General features: G+C 48.0%; 1 protein-coding gene across 2 annotated transcripts in view; it reads right to left on the reverse strand.

Annotated features, from left to right (window-relative positions):
* WDR46 (WD repeat domain 46) overlaps positions 1–8,038 on the reverse strand; it is a 161,582-nt gene extending 153,544 nt beyond the window's left edge. Inside the window, exon 1 of one of the 2 annotated variants that reach the window (XM_069635234.1) lies at positions 7,853–8,038. In XM_069635234.1, coding sequence (XP_069491335.1) covers positions 7,853–7,909 — 57 coding nt within the window. In that variant the 5' untranslated portion in view covers positions 7,910–8,038. The remainder of the gene's footprint in view (positions 1–7,852) is intronic. The other variant, XM_069635235.1, reaches the window with a different exon arrangement.
* Between the last annotated feature and the right edge of the window lie 18,839 nt (positions 8,039–26,877).

The following is a 26,877-nucleotide window of genomic DNA, read 5'->3' on the forward strand; positions in this document are numbered from 1 at the left end:
CTCCGCTAAATTCTCTCTTACCGGGGCCACCATTTGCCACCGACCCCAACACTCTTGCTGACTTGTACTGGAAGACCTTGACGGAGGCCATTGACACTATTGCACCACGCAAACTCATACCATCTGCATGCGGTTTACCCCCGAACTGCAAATACTTTGCTCAAGAAACGGCTGGCAGAAGCAGACTGTAAAAAAAAAAAAAAGAAAAAAAAAAAACCCACCATTAGAAGCCAATAAACTATTGTTCTCCCTTGCTGCCAAACATAAAAAAAGTTATCCTCTCTGCCAAAGTCACTACCTACAATGCCCTGTCACGCACTTACCATACACGCAGTTCCAGGGTCGTGCACCCTGCAAACTCCTCGGTTTGCGCCAACCCCGGGGCCGCTCTCCCTCCACTTCTGCAGGGGGCTCCTAGGTGCCGCAGTTCTCCTGCGCAGCCACAACAGCTCCCGTCCACCGCTGGCAGTTGCCAGGGCGACTCTAGGACACACGGCAAGAGAACTCACATGTCTGACGTCAGGTCACATGATTTAACACTCACTACCAGGAAGTGCTCCATAAAAGCCTCAACTTCCCTCCACCCAGTGCTTCTCATGCTGTTTTTGAGTGGCGTTTTGGATCTTTTGCTTCCCGATTCCCTGTGTTCTGTGTGTTTTTATCTTGGCTCTTGTTTCTTCTGGATTGCCCTTGGATTACTGGCTGGACAGGTGTTTTCCTTGACCTTGGTGGTTTCCCCTTTTTTGGCCTGCTTCTGGATTTTTCCTTATGTTTGGGCGACCTGGATGCACTTTCGAACTCAAACTGGTCAGAGGGTGGTTTTCGCTTCTCTGACTGGTGCCTGGGGACAGAGGTATTTAGTCCACTCGGAAGATCAGGTTGCGACAGTTCATTCTAAGGGAATTGGAAACCCTCACTATCCCCCCCCCCCCCCCCCCCGAAACCGCCTGGAGCACCAATATTCAGAACGCCATTCTCACTGAAATTCAAACTTTACACAGAAAAATTGATAATAAGCAAGCGTTGCTTAAACTCAATCTTCCATAACAGTTAGTACTACCTCCCCCCTCCTGCCCAAAAGATATGCTGATGTTTCACTTCACCAACGTATCAGAAGTAGATGTTAAATCGATTTTAAAAGCGACATCTGCCCTGCAAGCCAGTTCAAAGATTGTGCTGAGATCTTGGCACACTTCATTGCCTCCTTCATTAATAACTCCTTTACCGCTGGCATTGCCCCCACCAGCCTTAAAGAATCCTGGGTTCACCCTCATCAAAAAACCCTCGCTTGACCCTTCTGATTCCCACCAACTACTGCCCTCTTTTTACTAAAAATGTTTGACCGAGCAGCCTATCTGCATATCCAAAGTTACCTGGAAGCAAACCACATCCTGGGCCTGCGTCAGTCGGGGTTTCACCCAGGCCACACAACTGAATCAGAGTTACTTGATTTAAAAATTCAGATTTGATGTGATTTGTGCTGCGAGATGCCAGGCAGGGAAAGTAACAGATTTAAAGCCCAGGGTAGGAAGACCTGGAACAGCGCTGACCCGTCTGGGATCGAGTTGGGGTTTACAATATAGGATGACCTTGAATATAGCCTCTGCGCCCACATTAGTCCAGAGATAGGGCAAGCTACCAGCCCCATCATAATTGTCAATTATGAAGCTCAGGGCCTGATGATGCGGTGAGAAGAACCACACGTGGAAGAAGACGGATAAGAGAAACTGGGACCAATGACCCGGTCTCCCATATGGAGCAAGCCGCCCATGTATAGGATCCCACCAACCAGCTATGTTGATTTGTACCTGTTATACGTAATGCTCTCACGAGATACTAATAGAATTTCCCTCCATCTGTCATTCTGTTTTCGAGTGTACCATCCTTCATTTTATTACAGGCTGCCTTATCTCCGGGGGCCTTAAATAAGGCTCGTACTCACGTATAAGCGATCTGCCTCTATTACTTCATTTGGCTGACGTGGCGGTGAGCAGTGAACAACGGACGGTGAGCAGACCATAAATCACCAATTTTACATGACTCCGTATCGAGGAGCCAAGGGCTGTTGAATGCATCTTACGAATCGCCGATCAACGGCAATTCGAGAAAAGGCCTACGGGCGGCCATTTTGAGTGATAGTGTATGAATTATGAATTTCTTTTGCTCAACCTTAACGAGACCACTCCACAGTCTTTTAGACCAATTACATGCACACCAAGTGTTTAATATCTCACTGCGTGACTCCAACGCCCGAACTTTGTCAGAGCCAAGACTATTTGGGGCATTTACAGACGCTGCGTCCCTCCACCTGCTAACTCCACCAGCCTGTTGAGAGCATTGTGAGCAACGCCTCTAAAGTTTAAAAGACTAGTGCACACTATATCTACCATGCAGTGTTCCGCCTCCCACCAACTTTCTTCCATGTCCTGGAACTCCAGCATGCCCCTGGGAGCAGTGGATTGACAGCTTCCAGGTTTACCTCAGGGCCATTGGGGGTAGCAGGTTTAACGATGACCTCAAAGAAGCAACGCTTTTGAACTGTATAGGAGCAGAAGCCCTGAGATTGTTTAGGACACTTCCCGAATCCGATGACGTAGGAGGGGACAGCAACCGCAAATTTGATGCTGCATTAGCCAAACTCACCAGTCATTTTGGCAATAAGACTAACGTAGTTCTGGAGAGATATAGGTTCTTCTCCAGGAAGCAGCTCAAGGATGAATCAATTGACTCATACATAGCATCCCTTAGGGCACTCATGTCGACCTGAAACTTTACGGGTGTCAGTGATGAATACTTAAGAGACCAACTTGTGCTCAATTTAGCTGACCCACATATTCAGCAGAAACTATGGCAAACAAAGAACCCCACTCTAGACCAAGCCACTGAGATGGCGAGAAGCATGGAATTTGGGGATCGCTGTATGAAGGAGAGGTTGGACCAGGTGGCGAACCTAGAGAAAGTCTGTTGAGATCAGTCCCGAAGTCGACCCCAATGAACCTTTAGTGGCAGTTGTGAGGAGAGCTTTGTCATCGCATGGCTCTAGATTCAATTCCAGGAGGGGGAGAGTATCGGAATACAGCAACCAGAACCCAGCGCGCTGCCAGAGATGCGGGTGGTACAAACAAACTGATACCGACAAGGAGTGCCCCGCGATGGCTGTTGAGTGATACAAATGCGGCCAACTTGGACACTTTGCAAAAGTCTGCAGGAACTCATGAGGAAGGCCAACCAGATATGGCAACTTCGCCAAGCGACCTTTATCAGATCAGCCTCCGTAAGAGTTGTCGAGAGTGATCAAGGACGTGATGACATGTTAGCTGTCAAACAAAGATACCCACCAATACAGATACTTACTGTCACATCTCTCCAGCAGTGCAAGGGTTCTTGGGTCGATATGCAAATTAACGGCATATCCTTGCCGGTAATGGTACACACTGGCTCCCCCCTATACCATGGTGGACATCGAGACTTTCTTGAAAGTACTCTCTGGCAAAATGCATGACTTACTGAGCACTCCAGTGAGAGCAACTGGCCATGGGAAAACCCCCATCGATATAATCGGCTGCACGTGGGTGAAGCTCAGGCTCCACGATGGAGAAACATATTGCAGACTTTTCGTAGCCAGAAATGGCTCCTCCGTTGTTGGCTGGGAGGAACAAGCCACTCTCCGAGTGAGGATACACCCTGGGGAAGAAATCCCAGTGTTGAGTGTGCTCAAGACCGACACCGACATCAAGTCTACTTTGGCAAGACAATTCCCAAAAGTGTTCTGTGGAAGAATCAGGCTTCTCGAGGGCTTTCAACACATGATTGTCTTGAAGAAGGGCGCCATCCCTGTAGCACATCGAGTCCGTGGGGTTCCTTTTGGGGCACAAGAAGCACTAAGAATTGAACTTGCGCGTCTCTGCGAAGAGAACATCATACAACCCATTGAAAGTTCTGAGTGGCTCGCCCCGATCGTTCTGGTGAAGAAGCCCGACAATTCCATAAGAACGTGCGTCGATTTGAGAGACCTGAACGAAAACATTTGAGTCGACAGGCACCCTCTTCCTAACATATTTGAACTCCTATCAAACACGAAGCCGGCAAAGTACTTCAGCACTCTAGACCTCTCCTCGGCTTATCACCAAATTGCTTTGGAGGAGAGCTCAAGACATTTAACATCTTTCGTTACACCTCTTGGGGCATTTATGTCCAATAGAATGCCTTTCGGACTCGCGTCAGAGGCGGCGGTCTTTCAGAGGTTAATGTCACACTTATTTGGAGGCCTTGATGGTGTACAATGTTTCCAAGACGACATCCTCATCTCAGCCAGCACGGAGGAAGAGCATGAGATTGGAGAAATGCAATATTAAGCGCAATCAAGTTTCTTATCTCGGTCATTCCATCGACGCCAGAGGCATCAGTCCCAAAAAAAAAAAAAAAAAAAAAAAAAAAAAAACTCATGGACACCATACTAAACATCGCAGAACCTGAGAACAAGGACCAGTTGAGGAGTGTCCTCGGGATGACGGGAGTATTACTCCAAGTTCATAAGTAACTATGCCCACAAAACAAAACATATGAGGAACCTCATGAAGAAAGCAACCAAATTTGCGTGGTCCACAGAGTGCAGAAAGGAATTTGAAGAAGTCAAATCCCACATCAATCGAGCCCCAGCCTTGGGGATGTTCGACTGCAAGGCCAAAACAATCATATCAGTAGATGCAAGAAAATCGACCTTGGTGGAGTCCTAGAACAGCAACAGAATGGGAACACAGTGACAATCGCCTTTGCATCAAGGGTGTTGAGAGGGGCGGAGTTAAACTACTCCACCATTGAGAGGGAGTCTCTGGGAGTGAGGTGGATTCTACTCTACTTTAGGAATTTAATCTGGGGCCTACCCATCCTGCTAAGAACAGACCACAAACCTTTAGTGAATGTCCTCCAGTCCAAAACTCCTCACCTTGTCTCACCAAGGATCAGACGTTGGTTCCTTGACATCATGCAATACAATCTTCAAATATGCTACACTCCTGGTCCGCAAAACCAAGTAGCTGATTGCCTCTCTAGGTTATCGACCAATCAAGACACAGAGATTGAATGTTTAGATGGGGACATCATAGCTACCGTAAATTCTGCCATCCCCAGTGATGAATGGAAAAACATTGCCAGCAGTGACAGCAAGAAATCAGGAGAGCGTTAACCAATGACTGGGAAGGATCTGAAAAAGTCTTAGCAGGTTTTATACCCATCAAAGAAGAAATATCCATGGATGAAGAACATATCTTTAGAGGCGACAGAGTAATTCCACCTATTCAGCTCAGGAAAAGACTACTTGAATTGGCACACAAGGGACACTTAGGTAGGAGCTTGACTAAAAATAGAGTAAGGAACAACTATTGGTGGCCGAAGATGTGCAAAGAAGCAGAAGAACGTGTCAAAAACTGCTCCGCCTGTGCCATGAGTGACAAGTCCAAAGTCCTAAGGAAGACCCAAAAACGTGTGGTCTAAACTGGCAATAAACATCATGGGTCCTTTTGAAAAACTTGAAGCGGTTAGAATTTATATTGTAGTACTCGTAGACTACACTTCAAAGTGGACAGAATGGGGCATAACCGAAGGAAACGTAACCTCAAAGAAAGTGACAGACTTCTTGACAGGAATCTTCAGCAGGGAGGGAGACCCCAAAGAATTGGTCTCAGACAATGGATCCCAATTCACGTCAGTGGAATTCCAAGAGTTTCTCAGAAACAGATCCATCGACCACATAATGACATCCTTGTACCATCCAATCTCCAATGGACTTGTGGAGAGAATGAATAGACTTGTGAAAACCGTGGTTCAATTAGCCACAGCCAACACCCTCCCGTGGAGAGAAACTCTCAGAGGCACTGTGCGCATATAGGACAACCCCACACACGACCACAAACATTAAGCCTTTCACCTTGATGCAGGGCAGAGTTGCATGCAACCGACTTAGGCCTGCGTGGATTTTTTTGAACACAGGAGAAGTGAAAGTAGACATGGATCAACTCCAGAAAACGGTGAGAGAAAAGCAGGCGAAATACAAAATGTATTATGACTCAAAAAAATGGAGTAAGGGAAATGTTGATTAGAGAAGGCGACTGGGTCTGTGTGAAAAAACCCAAGAAGACACTCAAGGGTGAATCCACCTTCAGGTCTCCACAAAGAGTTGTGAGTTTCCACGGTAAATCTGTCACGTTGGATGATGGGAAGAGATGGTCTGGTGATGATCTCGTGAAAATAGAAAAAGACTTCCACAAACCCAGTACATCCAAGGATAAAAGACTCGACGGACCATCGAAGCACTATTCCAATTCGACTGAAACAGCTCAACACGAACACGAAAACAACGACAGACTCCATGACAACAACAATGAAGCTCCTGTTGGAAGACTGTCGAAAAGGAACCGTAAAACTATCCAAAACTTCAACAGCGACTACATCTACTACTAATCATCCTTCATTATGTAAAGTCTTTCTCTATCACCTTACATTCAGTATAGTCATGCTCCCTTGTTTCTTTTCCTTCCCCACTCTCTCCTTTCCCCATCAGATAGGAAGGGAGAAGTTATACGTAATGCTCTTACGAGATACTAACAGAATTTCCCTCCATCTGTCACTCTGTTTTCGAGTGTACCATCCTCATTCCATTACAGGCCGTCCTATCTCTGGGGGCCTTAAATAAAGCTCGCACTCACGTATAAGCAATCTGCCTCATTACTTCAGTACCCTATGTGATGTACATGAGTTGCGACACCTTTCTCCCTTATAAACTGCCGTCCATGTTGGTTTCCTCAGAGCGCTCCGTGGCAGCAGAGTCCTTTGCTGGCATGTACTTGTCTTTTTATGAGCATAAACTGTGTTCACCTTGCAACCGGTGTGCTGGCCTTTTTCCCTGGTGGGTTGCATTTTTTTCTGGTGTAAGGGTTGAGGGCCTGCTCTACATTTTCCTTAAAAAAAACTCCAACACAACGCCTAGTGGAGGTCTTGATTTTGCAGCAGAACGTAGTTTTAAAATACAAGAAAACACCAGGAGTATCGAGGAAAAGTGCAGATATGCATATCAATTAGACCTTAAAGAAAAGGCTGGCCAATGTTGTAAAAAACGTCTAAGGGGGCGTATACAGCAGTAGTACCAGCAGCATTGGGCTGTTTTATGTAGAACGGGACACCAACCAAACATGCATTGGTGCCTGCGGGCTGTAGTGCGCTCTACACATCCAAATATATATTTTGCAATACAAAAAGTTTTAACTACAAATAATTGTAAAAACATTTTAAAAAAAATATTTCTTGGGGAATACAAAACGTCAGTCAGAAGCATAGATTCATCCATTAAATGCAAGTTCCGGGGAACGTGCACAGAGTCAATAGAGGGGTGGGTGTGGGGAGGTGGGAATATATTAAAAAGCTGCGACTAGCTTAGCCAGGTCTTGATTTGGAAGCCCACAGTACTCACTCAGTGTGCTGAAACTAGAAGTGCCACGTTTTGCACCAAGAGCAGTACACAAGGCCCGGCATGGAGAGCGCAGCCGGGAAACGCCATGAGGCAGCGCAGCCTGACGCCCAGCCGTGTGTAGCCATTCCCAGGGCAAGCAAACTTGCCACCACCGTGTCCACTGTCATTTGGGACATCTTCATAAAGTGACTTTTGGCGCAACAGCACTTTGAATGCCTGGACCCTATGAACCACACTTAGCGCAATATAAACTACAAGTTCCAGCATGCAAGGCGCTGTTGACTGAAAAGGTGGAACGTGTCACTCGGGATAGTTGGCTCGAATGGCAACAAGCTCACCACTGCCTGGCCCACTTAAAGCCTCCTCGGGGCCGGTGCTCCCCCTCACCTTGCTCTTCTTCTTCTTCTCCTGCTGCTTCTTCTTCGGCTCCGCGAGCTCCCCCATTCTCGGTTTCTTTCAGCAAACGCTTCTAGCTACTTCCCATCAGAGGAAAGGACCCAGCAACGAGCCCCCCTCACGTGACTGCCATGTTACGTTCCATGCAAAGTACGTACCCCTACGCCCGGGATCACCGCAAGAGCGGGAAGATTGGAGCGCGTGCGGGTGTACAGAAAGCTGCGCAAGCGCACATGCCCCCGCCCAAAATCAGAGGGCTGCAGCCATCTCGCTGTGATTGGTCCACGTAGATTTATTCTGAAGTATGTTGCATACATGCCAACATTCTGTGACCAAAAATCTGTAGGAATCTTAACATTTAAAACATAGTAATTAGAATAATAATGACATCACAGGAAATTATGTCATAACTCATAGCTCTCAACTCACACGCTTTTGGCGGGTGTCACCCGCCTTGTAAACAGCTGACTCACCCGCCAACCCTTTTACACGCCCATTCATTTCAATGGGCCTCTCACCCGCCAAAAATAAAATCGGGTGTTTTCACCCGCCTTTGCGACACAAATGGTTGAGAGCTATGCATAACTTGATCTGATACATAGCTCTCAACTCACACGCTTTTGGCGGGTGTCACCCGCCTTGTAAAGGGCTGACTCACCCGCCAAGCCTCCTGCACGCCCATTCATTCCAATGGGCGTCTCACCCGCCAAAAACAAAATCGGGTGATTTCACCCGCCTTTGTGATACAAATGGTTGAGAGCTATGCTGATTACATGACAGGACATACCTCTCAACTCACACGCTTTTGGCGGGTGTCACCCGCCACTTAGGCAGCGCTCTCACCCGCCAAGCTTCCCACATGCACACAGGATTCAATGGGCATTTCACCCGCCAAATACAAAATCGGGTGTTTTCACCCGCCAGGGCCAATGAAAGGTTGAGAGCTATGCAGGGCGACATCACAGTAAATTGTTGTATTGAATAATGTTGTTGGTAAGCCTGCTAAAATGCCATGGTGAAGGTATGATCTTGCTGAATGCATGGCATCCCTCTGACAGCGACCCCAGCCCCTGCATCCCTTCAAAAAGTCATGTTTTTTCAGAATTGCATTTTTTAAAATTATTTTGGATTGGTTATTTGAAGGTACCAAAATATCTCAAACAATATTAATCTGTGTAGTAGCCTATAGCCCCACATACCCCGTTTCATTCAGCAGATGTTGAGCCATTCTTGTTTTTCTTTACATTTTGGCCCTTGTAATTTAACTTGCCTACCATTATACAGTCCCAGAATGCAGTGCTTTAAATGGGCCAGCTCTCAGTAGCTGCACTTCTTATTTTTGGCCTTGTTGAGAGCCGGGTTTTCTCCAAACTTGGGGAGAGTGCAGTACTCCTAGGCGTCCCATATTTCCAAGTCCCACACACAGCTGTCCAACGCCTTCTCAGCTCAGCATTTACTCAACCCACAGCTACCCTATGGAGAAAGGAAGGTAGAAGTGAGGGAGGAGGGGGGGCAATAGTCGAATTTGCTGAGCATGAGGGGGGAGATTTGCATTACATTTTCTTTATATATTTACGGTTGCATCATGGAGTACCGGTATATTCATCAAAAGTAACCATTCAAAAATAGTTGCAGATTACTGACGCCCCCCTCTTATTCCCCCCCCCCCCGTCCCACTCTAGTGACCTGTTATAGGGGCCATTATGCTTGCAAGAATAATCTTGGCAGTCTCGATTTGCTTGTTAACCCTGGGAACTTGGCGTCACAGTCTAGGAGCGGGGACCAGACACCCGAGAACTAATGTAGTCTGCCCTCTTTGGTTGCTGCGATTTTCTCTGCCGCTAAAATGTCCCATAGTTTAATCCAGCATAGGGCAAGTATGGGGCCCTCTGGTGCTTTCCAGGCCGGGGCGATAGAGAATTAGTGCCCAGGACGAGTTGAGTAAGCAGCTTTGCGGTTCTCCCGGATCTGGAATAAATCCCAGAGACTGGTGCCCATAGCAGGAGCATCTTGGGATGAAGAGGAAGTCTGATGTGGGTGATGTCTGCTATAAAGTCAAGAATTTGCACCCAGAAAGTATGAATTATGGGCAGTCCCACCACATGTGGAAGTAGGAGCCACATGCCCCACGTTTTCGTCCGCACAATGGGTCCAGAGCTCCATGCATCTTGTGAAACCAGGCCGGGGGCAGGTACCACGGGAGTGTTTGCTTAAGGGCACACTCTTTGTTTGTTACACAAGTGGAGGGCGTATGGCCCCTCATCACATTGTCCAGCCATTCCTGATCGTTCAACGTGCAACCAGGATCCTCCTCCCATTGGGACATGTATTTGGGCCGAGGGGCAAGCAGGTGATCTTGCAGCAGTTTGTATATCCTAGATATGGTGCCCCCTTGGGAGCCTTCCTGCGGGGTAAGTTCCACTGGCCCAAGGCGTCGGGTGGCACCCCATTTGACTGTGGGATACATGATCCAGTGGCACAGTTGGGCATATGTGTATCTGTCTGCTTCAGTCAGATGGAACCTTTCTTTACAAAAGTCAAAAGTACGAGGCTGGCCATCGTGAAACAGGTCTGCTACAGTGTGCAATACCCCTTGAATTAAATGCCTTAAGTGACCAGGTTTCAGGCCTGGGGAGAAGGAAGGTTTATGAAAGACTGGTGTGAGTGGGTCTATACCTCGCGGGATCACTTTATACCTTAACACCCAGTCCCAGACCTTTGCAGATGTTTTCGTTGAAGAGAGCAGAGCAGGCCATGATTTCCGTGTTGAATGAGGAACATGTGGGAGGGAGTGGAGTGGTAGTGAAGTCCTCGACTACAATTTGACCCCATTTTGGTTTGTTGGTGGGAACCCGCCATATAGAGAGCCTTCCCCACTTGTGCGATGGTGCAGCAGTGACGTAACATTGGAGCCCCTAGGCTGCCCAGAGAAGGGTTGCCCATCACCACCCTTTTGGGAACTCTGGCTTTCCTGCCCCCCCCAAACAAATCGAGAGACTTTCTGTTGTAAATGAAGAAGGGGGCTTAGCAGGACCTCCACTGGGAGGGCTGAGCAAAAGTATAGGAACCGGGTAGGAGGTTCATTTTGCAGGCCATAATGCGTCCCATCAATGAGATTTCTATTGAGTTGACCATCGCACCAGGTCAGCTTCCAGTGCTTTGAAAATAGGTGGAAAGTTGACTGCATAGAGCTTTTCCGGGGAGAGGCTGCAATTCCCACCCCTACGTATTCTAGAGAGTCCTTCCTCCATTTAATTGGGCAGATCGATTAGAGGGAGAGAAAGTTATTTGTGGTTAAGCCCACCCCTAATACTGACGATTAATTGTAGTTGATTTCAAAATCTGCCACTTGGCCAAAGGAATTTAGTTCAGAGAGAGAATGTTGTAGGGAGATTTATGTGTTAGTTAAGGTAAATAGGAGGTCATCTGCATAAAGGGATATTTTATGTTGCGATTGGCCAATCATCAGGCCCTCTAACGAGGGGTTATTCCGAACCCTTTGGGCCAAGGCCTCCATTATTCAGGCAAATAACACTGAGGACAATGGGCATCCCTGCCTAGTTCCACAGGGGAGTGAGATGGGGGCTGTGTGTCGCTGGTTAACCTGTAAGGAGGTTTTCGGGGCACTGTAATTGGCTAAAATAATTTTACAAAATGTGGGTCCAAATTGAAAAGCTTCTAGGATGGCTGTTGGGAAGGCACAGTCGACTTTGTTGAACGCCTTTGTAGCATCCAAGGCCAACAACGCCAGCTTATGATGGTCCGAGGCTGCCACCTCTACTAGATTTAGGGCCCAGCGAATATTGTCCCCGGGGGTTTGATCCAGGTCGATGAGTTGGGGGAGAACTCGGGACAATCGGTTGGCTAGAATTTTCGAGTAGATTTTAGCATCAATATTAAGCAATGCAATCGGCCTGTAAGAGGCACAATCTTTAGGGTCTTTTCCGGTTTTTAGCAGTAAGATTGTTGAAGACATTTGCATAGAGGGGGTAGTGGAACCGGTTTGGAAGGAGTTCACCTGAACTCGGAAGATTTTATAGAATTTGGTCGTGAACCCGCCTGGGCCAGGGGCCCAAGATTTCAAGGATTTGATGACAGCGTCCACTTCCTCCAGAGTGATTGGGGCATCTAAGGCTTCCCTTTCGGCACTTGGAAGACGCGGTAGAGAGGCCTCTTGTTTGTATTGTGTCTGTTTTACCAAATTTTGGGCGGAGCTGTCATAGTGTCAGTGAGGTGAGCAGCGGCTAGTTGAAGCTTAGTTTTCCCCAAATTGTAGTTCCCTCATAGAATCCGTAGGCCCACTATGAAGTTGCGTTGCCTGACCGTGGCCAATTTCCTGACTAAAAATCTATTAGCCTTGTTCCCTTTAGCGTAGTATCCCTGGTTCATGGCCAGTAAAGATTGAGCTGTTTCGCCTGCATATAGGGTTTCCAGTTTATTACAGGCCAGCTGCAGAGACCAGTGATTTTTAGGGGACCACTTCTTGTTATGTTTGTCTTCTGCCTCAATTATATTTCTTTCTAATTTGGTCAGTTTTATTCTCTTGCATTTCCAGTAGGCTGCTGTATGGGCCATAAATTCGCCCCTAACGACCGCCTTCTTTGCGTCCCAGGTAATTGCCTCTGAAGTGAGTCTGACAGGGTTCTCCTGGAAATAGTTGTGAATGACCTTTGCTATAGCGTTCCTTAGTGACATATCTTTCAGGATTGGGTCATTTAAGTACCACCGTGGTCTCGGAGGTGGCACCAGGTCACAGATGCAGGCTGTCAACCGGACAGGGGCATGGTCTGATTGGATCCTGGGCTCGATCTTGACCTCATCCATGTAAGGGAGAAGGAGGGGGTAGTTAGGAGGTAAATACGTGTGGAGGTGCAGTGAACATAGGAGAAGAAAGAAAAGTCCTTATTATTGGGGTGAAGCACCCTCCAAGAGTCGACCGCTCCCATGGCTCTAAAGAAATGGAGCAGTCCCAAGGCAATCTTGAAGTCTATTGATATAGGTTTGTGGGTTCTGTCTATTATGGGGTCCGGGACCCAGTTGAAATCCCCTCCAATTATAACCTGACCTGCTGAGAAAGGGAGGAGAACGGATTCCAGTACTTGTAGAAATGTCTCCTGACCTTCATTGGGGGCATAGATCGAGGGTAGAGTATATAATTGCCCAAACAATAGGTCCTTGGCCCCTATCAGGAAATGGGAATGGGAGTTCCCCCTTTTTTGGAATAGCTGGAGGCATGGAATTGTGTGGGGAAGTCCCTGTTCCGCAATCGCTGCACATCTGGAGAAACCAAGTGAGTTTCTTGTAGCATCGCCACTGAACCCTTCAAATTCTTTAGGTGTAGTAACATTGATTTACGTTTTGTTGGGGAGGTCAGGCCTTTGACATTGAGCGTTACAAAAGGAGGTTTCTAGGAGCATCTGATGGGGATCCGTCTCCACCAGGGCAGGGTTTGGGGGGAGATTGGCGAGCTTCATCCGCTCCACGTGGCAACCGGGTTTTAGGATTAGTGAACCAACCCAAAAAGAACCAAATAAAAAATAACGTCCAACCTTTAAACTGTAACAAAAATTCAAAACTGAAATAGGGGCCTTCGCCCCATCTGCCATTGGGTGCCATCGCACTCCCGGCCAAGCACGGGCCGTGTGAAGCCTGGGGCTGGAGGGATACTGCTTCCCAGAGTGATGCTGGCACTCCAGAGCACCTTCACCAGAAGAGTGGCATACGCCGGGGATCCATTGCTGCGTGCTCATGTCTACGGAGGGAATGCCATGGTTTTCCTCCCCTTGGCCATGCTCGCCCAGGTGCTGCGCTTCGGTTTGGGAGCGTCTCGTTTACAAGGTGTGGGGGGCTTAATAGGGTAGCCTGTACTGTTCTCAGGAGTGGCGTTTCACAGGATTTCTTCGGCTTCCTCTAAAGAGCTGATGATTTGTGTGTGTCCCCCAAGGTGAATTGCAATGTAGCGGGAAACAGCCATCAGTACCGCTTTTGGTCTTGCAGGAACGCCGTCATTGGTCTGAGTCCTCTTTGCCTTTGTACTGTCACCATAGCGAGGTCCTGGAAGATTTGTAGCTGTGCACCCTGGAAGGTTAGGTCCCCCTGTGTCCGGCTAGCTGCCAGAATTTCCTGCTTCACCATGAAGAAGTGGACCCTCGTGATTACATCGGGGGGAGTCCGAGAATGTGCCCGTACAGGTGCAAAGTCTATGGGTCCGGCCTAGAAGGAGCATTGATTTATTAAGATGTGGTAGCAGCGTTTGGAAGAGATTCTTTATGTGTTCGTCCAGGGCTTGATCTGGGATTGATAGGTGGACCCCTATGACCCGGAGGTTGTTTCTTCGGGCCCTGCATTTCATGTCTTCTTGATTGAACTCCATGGCCTCGCTTTCCCCCTCTAGTACCTGGATCCTGTGTTGTAGCTCTGTTACCAGTGTGGTTTGGTCCAGATCCTAGTCCTCTGCTTCTCCGGGTCATCGTTCCACCTCCAGGCGGTCTACCTTCGTCAAGTTTCGGTCATGCAGCTGCAAAATTCTAGTTTGATATCTGACAAAAGGGACTGGAGGTCTTCTTTTGTGGCTAGCTGACCCGTGGGTTGTTCCGGGGATTGAGCTTGAGATTTTGCTAATTTTTTTTGGCTTTGTCCAGGGGTTGCAGGAGGACAGCTATATTTGCTGTCTTTGGGGTTGGTCTTCTGTTGCTTAGACATTGTTGGAGTGCTCAGGGTTGCTGGGGGCTCCTTACTCTGTCTGCCTCACCAGACCTTGGCTGTGGTCCCCTGTCCTGGTGTTTTTGCTTCCACCTCTTCTTGCTGAGGAGGGTGTATGGTTCCAGTGAGGCTAAAGTTTGTGGTCACGGGGGGGGGGGGCATGGAGCTTCCACTTGCCGAGTGGTAGAGGCCAGAGCGCGGGCCTTGCAAAGGTGACCTTAGGGAGATAACTGCGCTGTGGGCCCCCCTGGCATACTGCCCACTGTGTTCCTTGATCTTCAGCCCGCCAGTGGCAGATGATGCGGGATGTCCAGAGATGCTCCGGCTGTGTGGGTTCCCCCTCCCAAAGGCTGCTGTGTGCTGGGCTGGGCAATGAACGGTGGGGGGGATGCCTCCCCTATGCTCTGGATGGGAGCTTGATGCGAGCAGACCTTTCAGCATGGGAGCCCATCAGTGGGCGAGAGGTTGCTCGTTGCGCTGGCTCTTCCTAATGGCTCTCCCGCTGGGTTTGTGTTGCTCCTGGTCGGTGCACCCCCTTCGCATTCATGCTCTTCCCGGGCAGGGCCTCCGGTCAGGGAAGGTGGCCGGGTGACGGAGGCAGCCTTCCCTCGATTGGGTGCCGCCATCTTGGTGTGAGCTTCGTCCCAGGGTTCACAGAGCTGATCTTTCCGATAACTAATCTGGGCTGCCTAGCTCTGTCCCGCTCGCTCCGGATCTGCTCCTCACCTTCCCGTATCATGCCCATGAAACACTAGGGTTTACGGGATCCCCAGCTGGGCGATGGAATCATTTGCACCAGGCTTCTCACGGCGGCTCTCACAGAAGCGACCGCATTGCCGGCGCTTCAAGCCACCAGAGATTTGCGTTTTTGTAAATTGGGAAGAAATTGATCAATTTCTCAAATGTTGGGGAGGTTAATAAAAGCACCAAAGGTGGTAGTGATACATTGTTGCAGTAGGAAGTCTCTATCAAAGAGCACTTCACAGATGCAAGACTTTGGCAAGGGAGCAAAATGGTCAGGAGGGATGGCATAGGAAGCCTGGATAAAGAGGACTTCAGCTTTTGAAGAGTTCAGCAGGAGGCGCCAGAGAGCCATCCAGTGGCAGATTGCAGTGAGACCGTTGGTAATCCATTACAAATTGGTAGAATGAAGTAAGGAAAGGGGCAGAGGCGTAAACCGGAGAGGGCCTGAGTGGGCAAGGCCCGCCCAAAGTCTGTAAATACCCACTCAGCAGTGCTGTGTGGGAATTTACAGATTCTAATGTCACTGTGGTGGTCCCAACTACATTAGCTTCAGTCCCCACTTGTTGGACAATCCTGGCTACGCCTCTGGAAAGGGGAAATACATTGGAGTGTCATCAGCAAAGAAGTGAAAGCCAAATGACAAGCTAAGTGTTTCTGGGGGTTAGGGAAAGAGGGCGGGGAGTAAAGGTCCAAGGGATATTCCCTTAAGGGAGAGGAGAGGGGTCAGAGGTTTGCCAGTTTCTAGAATTGTATAAATGGGCACATTTCCAGGTGGTAGGCATGCCAGTCAAGTGCACATTTCCATAAACAAAGGTCCCGGAGAGAGAGGAGGAGAGAGGAGGAAAGAAGGGGTCTAAAGTAGCCGGCAGGTCAAAAAGGAGGAGTTTTGGAAGAGCGTTTGGAGTGGTGAGCATCAGTAAATTGGAGATATACTCGGGTGCAGTCTCTGCCGAGGGTTACTACAAGAGCTAGATTGTAATGGATTTCCAAGACTAGCATTCTTAAGGCATTGATATGGTTGAAGACCACTGACTCAAAGACCTTTGAATAACTGGGTAATAGTTAGCAGAGGGTAGAAGGTTGTAGAGCTAAAGAAGGCAGGGAAAAGTCAAGCGGAGAGAGAAAGGTTAAACAGCCCAGAGGGATAAGGCCAGGTGCTTGCGACTAAGCCTTTGAATGTTTGAGGAGTAAACTGTTGGGTAGGCAAGCAAGAGGGGTCGGCACTGTGAAGGGTGAGTGCTAAGTAGATAGCAGAGAAGTAGTTTAGAGTAGAAGGGGTTGAAGAAGAGGTGATGGACAAAAGGAAGATGGGAGAGGTAGGAGGGTGATGTGGGTGATTTAGAGAGAAAAAAGTCAGAAAAGGCATTAGCAGCTGGAGGAGGCCACAATTATTGACACAGGAGCTGTGAACAAAGCTTGGAGGGTAGATGGAAGTTGGCAGGGGTGATTGCGAAGGGAGATTAGGTTTGTGATGGGGAGGATTTGGCAGAATGCAATGCAGAGGACAGCAAGGTTTTTTTTTATTTTAGAGTGAGGGTAGGGGGGGGTCTTTGAATTGGACCAGCGTCATAGCACAAAACACATGTTTGTTTTGAGGGCCTGGATCTCAGGTGATCAAGGGTTGAGGACAGGAAAGTGTGAATGTGTGTGTAGGATAGTGTTGGTGAAAGGGAGTCATAAGTGCAGGGGTGTTGCTAGGTCTGGGAATTACCCGGGGCTACGCTGATGTTGGAACTGTCGGGACTGGGGGTTAGCTAGCCTTTTGGTTGTAGCTCCTGAGATTCTATCCGGGGCTACAACCAAAAGACCAGGGGCTATAGACCCCTTATCCCCCCCCAGCAACACCTCTGTATAAGTGCATAATGAAAGTAACAAAAAGCAGGGTCACTGGAAGAGGCATGAATAGGGGGAGGGACAAGAGAACATTTCTTACATCATGAAGGTGAGGGGCAAGAGTCCTGCATTCATTTCCTCTTGGTCATTAAAGGGGCGAGGGGAGGAGTAGAGGGAGGAGGGACCGAGGGGTTAAAGTGACCAATGGATAATTCCCTCCAGCATGGGTCAGCTGGTCGTAGAGCAAGTGGCCCGATAGAAGGGAATTAAGTTCAAGACACATGGCTGTGGAGGGCTTGAGAAGGTTGAAGTCCCTCAGCATGACAAAGGGGATGGAAGTGACTCAAAGAAGGCTGAGGTCAGACGCAAAGGAGTTTAGAGGACCAGGGGATCCATAGAGAGCCAGAACAGAGAGAGCAGTAGGAGGGAGGAGTTGAATAGTGGCCTATTCAAAAAATGAAGGTGATGTCAGAGGAGTGCAGTGAGGACGAGGGACTTATTAATAAGAAACCACATCCTACAACATTGCCCAATAGATCGTTGGCCGTGGCAGGAGGCACCAGTCAGGGTGCAGAGCCGATAGTGTAGCAGTCATGGGGAGAGATCCAGATTTCCATAATAGGAGAAATGGATGGAAAGACTTGTTGCAGAGGGATTGTGCATTAAAGAGGCAGAGTGAAGGCCAGACAGAGTGGGGGGAGACGAGTAGGTGTTGTGCGGTAGGTCAGGGGACTAGGTGAGGTTTGAGATCCTGGGTGAACGGGAGCATCAGGCTTGAAGAGTGTGGGTGCAGGGGGGGAGATTGGGAGGGGGGAGAGTGGTAGAATTTAGACAGACTTGTGGCTCAAGGCTACAAGAAGGGAAGGAGACTAGTGAGTACAAGGCAGAATGGAGTGAAGTCAAGGTGCATGATGGAGGGTAGAAAAAATAGGCAAGTGAAAGCGGAGTGCAGCCCAAGCGGGTAGGTGAGTGAGGGGAAACGTTGGCTGAGAAGGAGGCGGCAGCATACTTTCTGAATTGGGCTAGAATGGGGCTGTAGGTGAACAAAAGATAGTCTACATGCCCAAAGAAGTGATGTTCCTTGGTTCTTTCAAGTAACAGCAGCTCTGTATTGAATTGAGAGTCACTGGGTTGAGGGATTCCTATGTGTGGAAGCAGGAGTCCGACAAAGGGCAAGCACAGCAAAGTTCTAACATGAGCAGGGGCTCTGACCCTAAGCACTTTCTGGCATCAACCGGGAGTTTTCAATTGCTATGTTTGATCTTCAGTTGTGGCCACCCAGTTGAGACCTAAAAACCAGTGAGGCAGTATGTAACAGTGCCCTATGTCAGCTGTTTAGAGTGCTTAAGATGGTGTGCACATTTATTCTTCTTTTGTAAAGTGCCTAAGCCCAGAGGCATCAAGGCGCTGTTGCAACCAGTTACACTTGTGGGTAGATAGGGGAGAAAAAAGCTTACATACAGTGCATATATACATACAGGGAACTCATGAAGTTCTGAGGCCAGCCAGTGTTGTAGGGCAAGCAACCCTGTTTGTGTTGTTAGGCAAACAGCCAGGTTTTCAGTACTTTACGGAAGGCCCAGTAAGAGTTCTCTGCTCTTAGGGAGAGAGTTCCATTGATTCGCCGCCGCCACCACCGCCGGGAAGCTTGTGCCTCCTCGTCGCATTAGTTTGTATTTCAGTTTGGCAAGGCAGTGTGCGTAGGCTGACCTCACAGGTCTGGACAAGCTTGCTCTGGAGATTCTTTGTGAAGGGTAGATGGGGGCTGAATGTGATGGGCACGTGTATGCAATGGAGAGAGTTTTGAAAATGATCCTTTCCCGGATGGGGAGCCTGTGTACCGCTCTTCTTTGCCGAAGAGATGTGTTCTCTCTTTGGGATGTTGAGGGCAGCACGGAGAGCATTGTTTTGGATAGTCTGCAACTTCCTGATGTTCTTCTTGGAGGTTCCTACGCAGCGGGCATTGCAGTAATCAAGTCTCGATCCGATTAGGCTTAAGAGGCTCACTGGCAAGCTGCCCCTTCTTTCTACTCTGAGCTCCCGTCCATCCAACTAACACGAAGACCCTTGGTTCTAATGCACATCTTTGTTCTCTTAACTGGCTTCCTGTCGGGTCAGCAGGAACCCTGCTTCACAGGCACAGAGAAAGAAGTGCATCTACTCTGTACAATAATAGCCCCATCTCTTGACATGGTGGCGGTGGAGGCAGATGCCAGTGAGCAGCCTTGTCCTTAAATGTACCCCTCATGCAAAAATTGCGCCTGGCAGGAGGAATATCCCTGCAGCCACACTTGGGTGGATTCTCACCAATTGCAGGAGTCTGCATCATTTATCTGGCAGATCTGACCAAAGAGTTTTGTGGATGGCCTGAGCAGGGACAGTATGTGCTTTGCACAAGTGGTGTCTAGAGGGGGGTTCAGAATGGGACTTTGAAGAGGCGCTGTGGAAGGGGTTCTGGCTGTAGCTTTGTAGAGGATGGTAGGTTTTTGCCAATGTTTTCCTGGTGTAGCAGTTTGTACACGATTTAAAAAGTATGGTCTTGACTTTGTGGAGGCTAGTTCTGGATGGGGCGGGGTTCCGTTGTGGATGGGAACTGGAGGGGGTCTGTTCAGGTCTAGATTTATCTTTGCAGGGGATAGTCTGCATGGAACCTTGTAGCGTTAGTGCTCGGTGATGCTTTGTAAAGCCAGGGGGAGGGGTCTGGATACTTTAAAGTGTGAATGGATACAAAAATGGCTCAGCCTCTCACTCCTCTGCTTTTCCAATATTTGACTTTCTCCTTCCACCGCCTCCTGCTATGCACCTGCCCCCATGGCTCGAACTTCTCTCCCTGAAACCCCCACCGTGGCTCCAGGAGCCTCCTAGCCAGCAGCCCCAGCTGTTCCTCTGTCTTGCAGTACCTTTGCTGCACTATCCATGGCTGAGCTACGGCCTCTGGTGTCTGTAGCCTTCTGGCTTCTAGGTATGGTGTATTAGATTTCTGTACGGCAGTTCACCCGTCCCCCTGACCCCTGAAACTTGTTTTTGTTCTGTCTGAATTATGGGAGATAGGAAACAGGCAGGTAGAGGTTCAGAGAGCACGGTGACCAAACGCTCTCTCCTGGCTAAAGCCTCCAAAATCTAGGACCTGCGTTGCATTTAGACACCGTATCCTGCCAGTAGCTTAGGTACGCTTTTTCTTGCCTCTGCCAGGGTCCATAGTTTTGTTTGCCGCCTGGACCATAGAGCCCTACGTGTAGCAGTGGTCTGGGCACTCTGAGATGGTAGGAAGGGCGGGGTTAACATCAGGGTCCCACAATATGTCTGAGAATCATGATAGTGGGATGGGATCATAATACAAAAGTCAAGAGTAAAGGTTCAAAAAGCCGATTGCTTTTGCCAGAATGGTTTAACTCCCATCAGTTCCAAGGCACTCAACTCAAAATCCTAGAGTAAATGCGAAAGTTTGTCCAGCAATGAACTGTGGGAATATTAAAGTTGCGCCAGCTAAATGTCCTTAATCCGAGACCTCTTTCACTACTCAAGAGGGAGTTTAAGAAAGTAGGGTTGGCTATTTTGTGTGGCCATGAACTCATTTTATAAGGGACGAAGCGGCGGACATTAAAGAGGAGGAATTGGCAAGTTGTATTAGGCTTCAGGTGATACTAAAGTGGGAGGGATGGCCATCTTGATTAACACCAGCTCTGTTTTGGAGGTGAACAAAGCAGAGAGTGACAAGGCGAGTAGGGAACCTTTCAGGGCTTCACCAATTACTTCAACCCAGAGGCGTTGCCAGGGGGGGGGGGGAGTCAGGGGGCTATAGCCCCGGGTCTTTTGGTCGTAGCCCCAGATAGAAGCTCAGGTGCTACAACCAAAAGGGCAGCTAGCCCCCAGTCCCGCCTTTCCAGACCTAGCAACACCCCTGCTTCAACCTACTTTTGGGAAGAAGTTATCTGTTGCATACCTTTGCCGAGGCAATGCTTACGGTGAAGGGAAGTTCAATATGGTGCTGGACCCAGACAAGGGCAGTTTGGAAGGATGTGAGGTCCCCATGTAACAAGGTTCCCAAAGAAAGATTCCACCAGGTTTAGGGAATTGATTTCCCCAGGTCTTTGTATACTCGTAAGAGGGAAACACAGGAAAAAGTGCACACGTTTCCACTCTCCTATGCATGACATTTGCCTGTATGAGCTTGGGTTTGATGGACACCCTACTTCTTTATTGGATCGAAGGGTTTGGCATTTATTCCACACCGTGCGCACGTTAGGGTTTACTGGATACATAGTTTAGGAACTGGCCCAAAACATGGACATTTTGAAGTAAGGATTGGATTAAAGAGGGCCAGATCTGATGTTCTAGGCTGTAAAATAAAGGAATACTTTGGCCCCAATGACACCAGGGAGGTTCAGATCCACATTGAGAGGGATTTAAGGCAACTAGCCAGGGTGAGTGAAGAATGGGGGCCACGAGCGAGATGAAGTGACTGGTATGCTATTGTGATTTGCACCATGCACTGCTACCATTTTCATGGTCGCCAGGCGCTCTGGTGGAACTGCAAAGGCGGGCTCGGGAGGGTTAGTGAGAGAGAGTGCACAAGCGCGCTTTGTTGTAGTTGTTGATAGCTTCAGCTCGAAAAAAGCCAGTCAGTGTGTGTGTTGGGTTTGCTTTTAGTTAAGGGGGTTGGCAGGGTTTTGGTGTGTGGAGTGGTTTGTAGGTCTGTGGTGTGTTGGATGTTGCAGAGTCAGGTTTCTGCTCTGGTAGAGGTGTGTTTTGTTTGGTGGTTGAGTGTGACTTTGTAGGATACTGGAAAGCTTTTAGTAGAGTTAGTGGTGAGGGATTTGTGCACTTCTCTGCGAGGGTTATGCTGCTTTGGCTGGGTCCATATCCTTCTTGGGTGGTTTGCATTAGTGTTTTATTTCATTGGGGCAGCTCGTTTTCGGGTGTCTCCATGTATTGTAGTTTGCTGTTTCTCTTCAACAGTATTTCCTGTTTAGTTCAGTGAGTTAAATTGCCGGGTTTTTAATAATGTTTTGTATTTTAGATGTTTGCATTCCGTTGGGGAGTGTGATGAATCCCTGGATGTCGTGCATTCCGTTGGGGAGTGTGATGAATGCCTGGATGTCGTGTATTCCGTTGGGGAGTGTGATGAATCCCTGGATGTCGTGCATTCCGTTGGGGAGTGTGATGAATGCCTGGATGTCGTGTATTCCGTTGGGGAGTGTGATGAATGCCTGGATGTCGTGCATTCCGTTGGGGAGTGTGATGAATCCCTGGATGTCGTGCATTCCGTTGGGGAGTGTGATGAATGCCTGGATGTCGTGTATTCTGTTGGGGAGTGTGATGAATGCCTGGATGTCGTGCATTCCGTTGGGGAGTGTGATGAATGCCTGGATGTTGTGCATTCCGTTGGGGAGCGTGATGAATCCCTGAATGTCGTGCATTCCGTTGGGGAGCGTGATGAATCCCTGGATGTCGTGTATTCCGTTGGGGAGTGTGATGAATCCCTGGATGTCGTGCATTCCGTTGGGGAGTGTGATGAATGCCTGGATGTCGTGTATTCCGTTGGGGAGTGTGATGAATCCCTGGATGTCATGCATTCCGTTGGGGAGTGTGATGAATGCCTGGATGTCATGCATTCCGTTGGGGAGTGTGATGAATGCCTGGATGTCGTGCATTCTATTGGGGAGTTTGATGAATGCCTGGATGTCGTCACTTCCCCCCTAAGGGGAGTCCCTTCCCTTGAGGCCAGGCCGCTGCCCGATAGTCCCCCTCGGGGTGGTACTCAATGGGTGGATTTCATGGGGAGGGACTCCCCTATGGGATGCGTGGTGACCCAGGGAGAACATGGCATCCCCATAACCCACCTGCTTTGCAAATCCCCTCCAATATCATTACCAATGTTCCTATGTTTTTCTTATACTACCAGTATAGGAAGTGCTGGAACAAGGAGCAGTAGGGACTACCCAAGGTGAGTCCCCTTACAAGATACTAAGATGAAGAAGAGCTCTGTTGAATCCTGGGTGACTAGTCAATTCAGTACTGTGACAAGAAAGAGGCACGCAGTACTGAGTAGTATTTTATTTTATTGAGCATTTGTAAGGCACTTTATATAACAGAATTGTTTCAAAGCGCCATGCAGAAACAAAGTGAGCGGACTATACAATCTGAGACAGCCAACTCCAACTATGGAATAAAAAGGGTAGGACTTTGTAGAGGAGTCAGTCCTTCCTGGAAGAACCGTGAGAGTAGGTCCCATGTGCATAGGAGAACGAGTGAAGACCTGGACGCTGCTGAAGAAACCAAAAGGTCCGGAGCTGGTCCACAGTGAGAAGGGACGGAAGGCTTGCGGACAAAGGCTCCAAGCAGTCTTGAGGACAGGGAAGCACGGCCACCACCAGGAGAAAGATTGGTGCTGCACAGCCGCCACAGACCAAACAAAGCTCATGCAAGCATTGTGTGCCCCACGACAGACTGCAGGCGGCCAGGAAACCCCAAGACCACCACAGACCGAGAAAAGGTATGCAGGTGGTGGGGAAGGCACTGCGGCTCGAACCAAGTGGTTAAGAGACTGAGAAAACCAACAAAGCTGTGACATTAAGGTCTGCGGCCCTGAGATGGGGGAGAAAGGAACTTTTGCAGGTGGAAGAAGCATACGAAGCATTCTTCATAATCATAGTACCTGGCTGGAGAGTACACCCGGTGAACTGTGCATAGAAGAAAGAAAGTGAGAGTCTGGGATCCAAAGCATCCTTATTGCTCCTCACCAGGTGGACTGTGAAAAGAAGATAGAATAGAAAGTGTGAGTCTTTGACCTGCACACATCGAAGCATCCTCATTGCTCCTCAGTCACAGTACCTGGGAGAGAAGTGAGCCAGGTAGGCAGAGGGTAAGGTGAAGGAAAGAATCACCCATGATACAGAGTTGTCGACATTAATCTTCATAGTCACAGTACCTCACAAAGTGGTAAGCCAGGTTGGTGGTGAAACCAAGCTAAGTAGTACCAGGGTAAGGGAGTCGTTACCCCTGGTAGTTGTGGACTTTGTAAAAAGAAGCAAACAGAGCTACTCTCTTGACACTGAAGTGAGAGAAATACCTGTGGAAGGAAGACGCTCCCCCCCCCCCCCAAGAGTTGTGAACATTGCAAAGTAAGCCAAGAGGTTCACGCCTCAACTAAAATCTCTGAGAGCTGAAAAAAGGAAGCTAGAAGTTTTATGGAGACATCTACCTACAGAAGAAAATAAAACAAACTTGAAATGCACTGCCCTCTATAAAAAAGAAATAATACATACCAAACAGGAGAAACATACAATGATAGGATTCACAACGCTAGATCTGGTTCAAAGGAATTATTTACTATTCTAAGGGAACTGGAAGCTCCCAATACCACAAACAGACGACTGGGTTAAAGATAAATTATGGACTACTAACATCCAGAATGCCTTAACCAACAAAATCTCCCTCTTCTAGAAAAAGACTGCTGACAAAAAAGCTACTTTATCTACTGTAGTCAATCATACTGCCTTACCAACTCTATCCACTAAACCCCCTCAAAATTTTAGATTTTCCCAAGTCTCTATCCTTGAGGTTGAAAAAATCATTAACTCCCTCAAACCGTCAAGATGTCAGGGGGATAGTTGTCCAGCCCAGATAATTAAAGATGCCGCTAGAGACCTAGCACCTTTTATCTCTAAATAAATTAATTCCTCATTCACATCAGGGACTGGCCCTAGCAACCTAAAGGAGTCATGGGTGCTACAAACCCTGGATCCTTCTATTCCTACGAATTATAGGCCGATCACCACTGTACCAATTCCTTCTTAAAATACTAGACAAGGTGGCCTATATCCAGATACTGGAGTATATGCAGACTAACCATCTACTAGAAGTCCGCCAATCTGGCTTTAGGCCACAACACGGTATGGAAACTGCCTTATTAGATCTAAAGACTGAGATCGAAGGACTTGAGGACAATGGGAAAATGACCTTGCTACTTCTCCTTGACCTTTCGGCTGCTTTCGATAGCGTGGACAATAAAGTATTGTGTCAACACCTCGCGTCAGCTGCTCACTTTTCACAGGAGGCTATCACATGGATCGAATCCTTTCTGAACAATAGGACCATGAGAGTCTTCTCTAGCAATAACACGGCCGACCCTATTCCAATTACATGTGGTGTGCCACAAGGTTCGTGTGTCTCAGCAACAATGTACACTATTTTCACAAAGCCATTGTTCGACGATTTGGATCATCTGGGTGTCACCTACACCAATTAGGCAGATGACACCCAGATCCTCATACCATTGACGGGTGATTACGTCAAGGACCTGGCCTTAGTGAACAAAATATACTTAATCATTCAGGTATGGATAGCCACACACGGCTTATGCCTGAATGACGATTAAACAGAGCTTCTAATACTTGGCTCAACAGCCAATCTGAATAAACTTAATCCAGATTACTCATCCTTCAGTATTGACAGTCACATGATCAAAGTGGTAAAAGAGGTCAAAACACTTGGCTTCTACCTCGATTCAACCCTTACACTAAACAAACAAGTAAATGCCATGGCTTCCTCCACAGCTTACACGTGCAAATTGATCAGGGCCTGTAAACCTTTTCTCTACAAAGAAAGCTGCACTATTCTTACCACAACCCTTATTTTGTCCAAATTGGATTACTGCAACGCTCTATATTTGGGAGATAGCAAATACATTAAGAAAATCCAAATTCTTCAAAATAATCACTCAGATCAGCATGCGGCATCTCTCAAAGAGAGCACATTTCGGATTCCAGGACACAGAACAAATGGCTCTCTGTTAAGGACAAGATCACGCTCAAAACTGCCTCCCACACCATCAATGGTGTTGCCCCACGCTAACTTTCTGAAAGAATTTTTAAGAGATCTCCCTTACGCCAGAACAGCCAATTGATTTTGTCTGGTTGTCCCCTGATTTAAACTAAAAAAAGACTGGAGGAAGTAGTTTCCCGGTCATGGTGATGCAGCTCTGGAACACTCTCCCTCCATCACTGAGAGAAGATCAACCTTTCCTGCAATTTAGGCGTAAGATCATAAACTGGCTCGTATCTAAGTACACTTGAGTCTCTTTACCTGTCCTTGCCTCTCCAACTGTAGTAACGTGACTAAGTGGACACATGAAACCACGGCCAACGACTTATGTAACAACCTTTTGCCTAATCTCTTGTACTATGTAAATACCTTCTGCTTTTTCCTTTTGTAAACTGTTGTATTTCACTGAACTCTAACACTGTAACCTAAGCCTAAAGTATTCTTATATTTCTGTGCAAATGTTCCCAGATACCCCTGGGGTTGGCACGCAATATAAATCAATAAAGAAGAGGAGAGAGTAATTCTCTTGGAAGTACAAGGAGGATGAGAAAGGCCAGGGAAAGAAAGTTAATTATCCTGGCATTGAGGAAAACGGAAAAACCTGAGGAAGTTTAGGAGGAGGAAGTCATCCCCTAGCACTGTGAAGATATGAGACTATTTCCTATGTGCCCTGGTGGAGAGTCAATCCAAGGAACCTTTTTCAGCCTTCTTGTAAGGGGGTATTTGAGCTTTGGCCTTTTTCTGCCCTTTACCAGACTATACTGACTAGAATCTATGTGGAAAGGCAATCTGCAAAGCCGAAGATATGCCAGGTGGTTAGAAATCATCCCTATGACCCCTTAGTCCAACAGAAGAAGAGAGTTACGTAGATCTTTGAAAAATATTTCACCCGAGGACCACAGATCCTTGAA

This window comes from Ambystoma mexicanum, chromosome 13 (genome assembly GCF_040938575.1).
Source record: "Ambystoma mexicanum isolate Mex_15411 chromosome 13, UKY_AmexF1_1, whole genome shotgun sequence".
In the NCBI taxonomy this organism is placed as follows: domain Eukaryota; kingdom Metazoa; phylum Chordata; class Amphibia; order Caudata; family Ambystomatidae; genus Ambystoma; species Ambystoma mexicanum.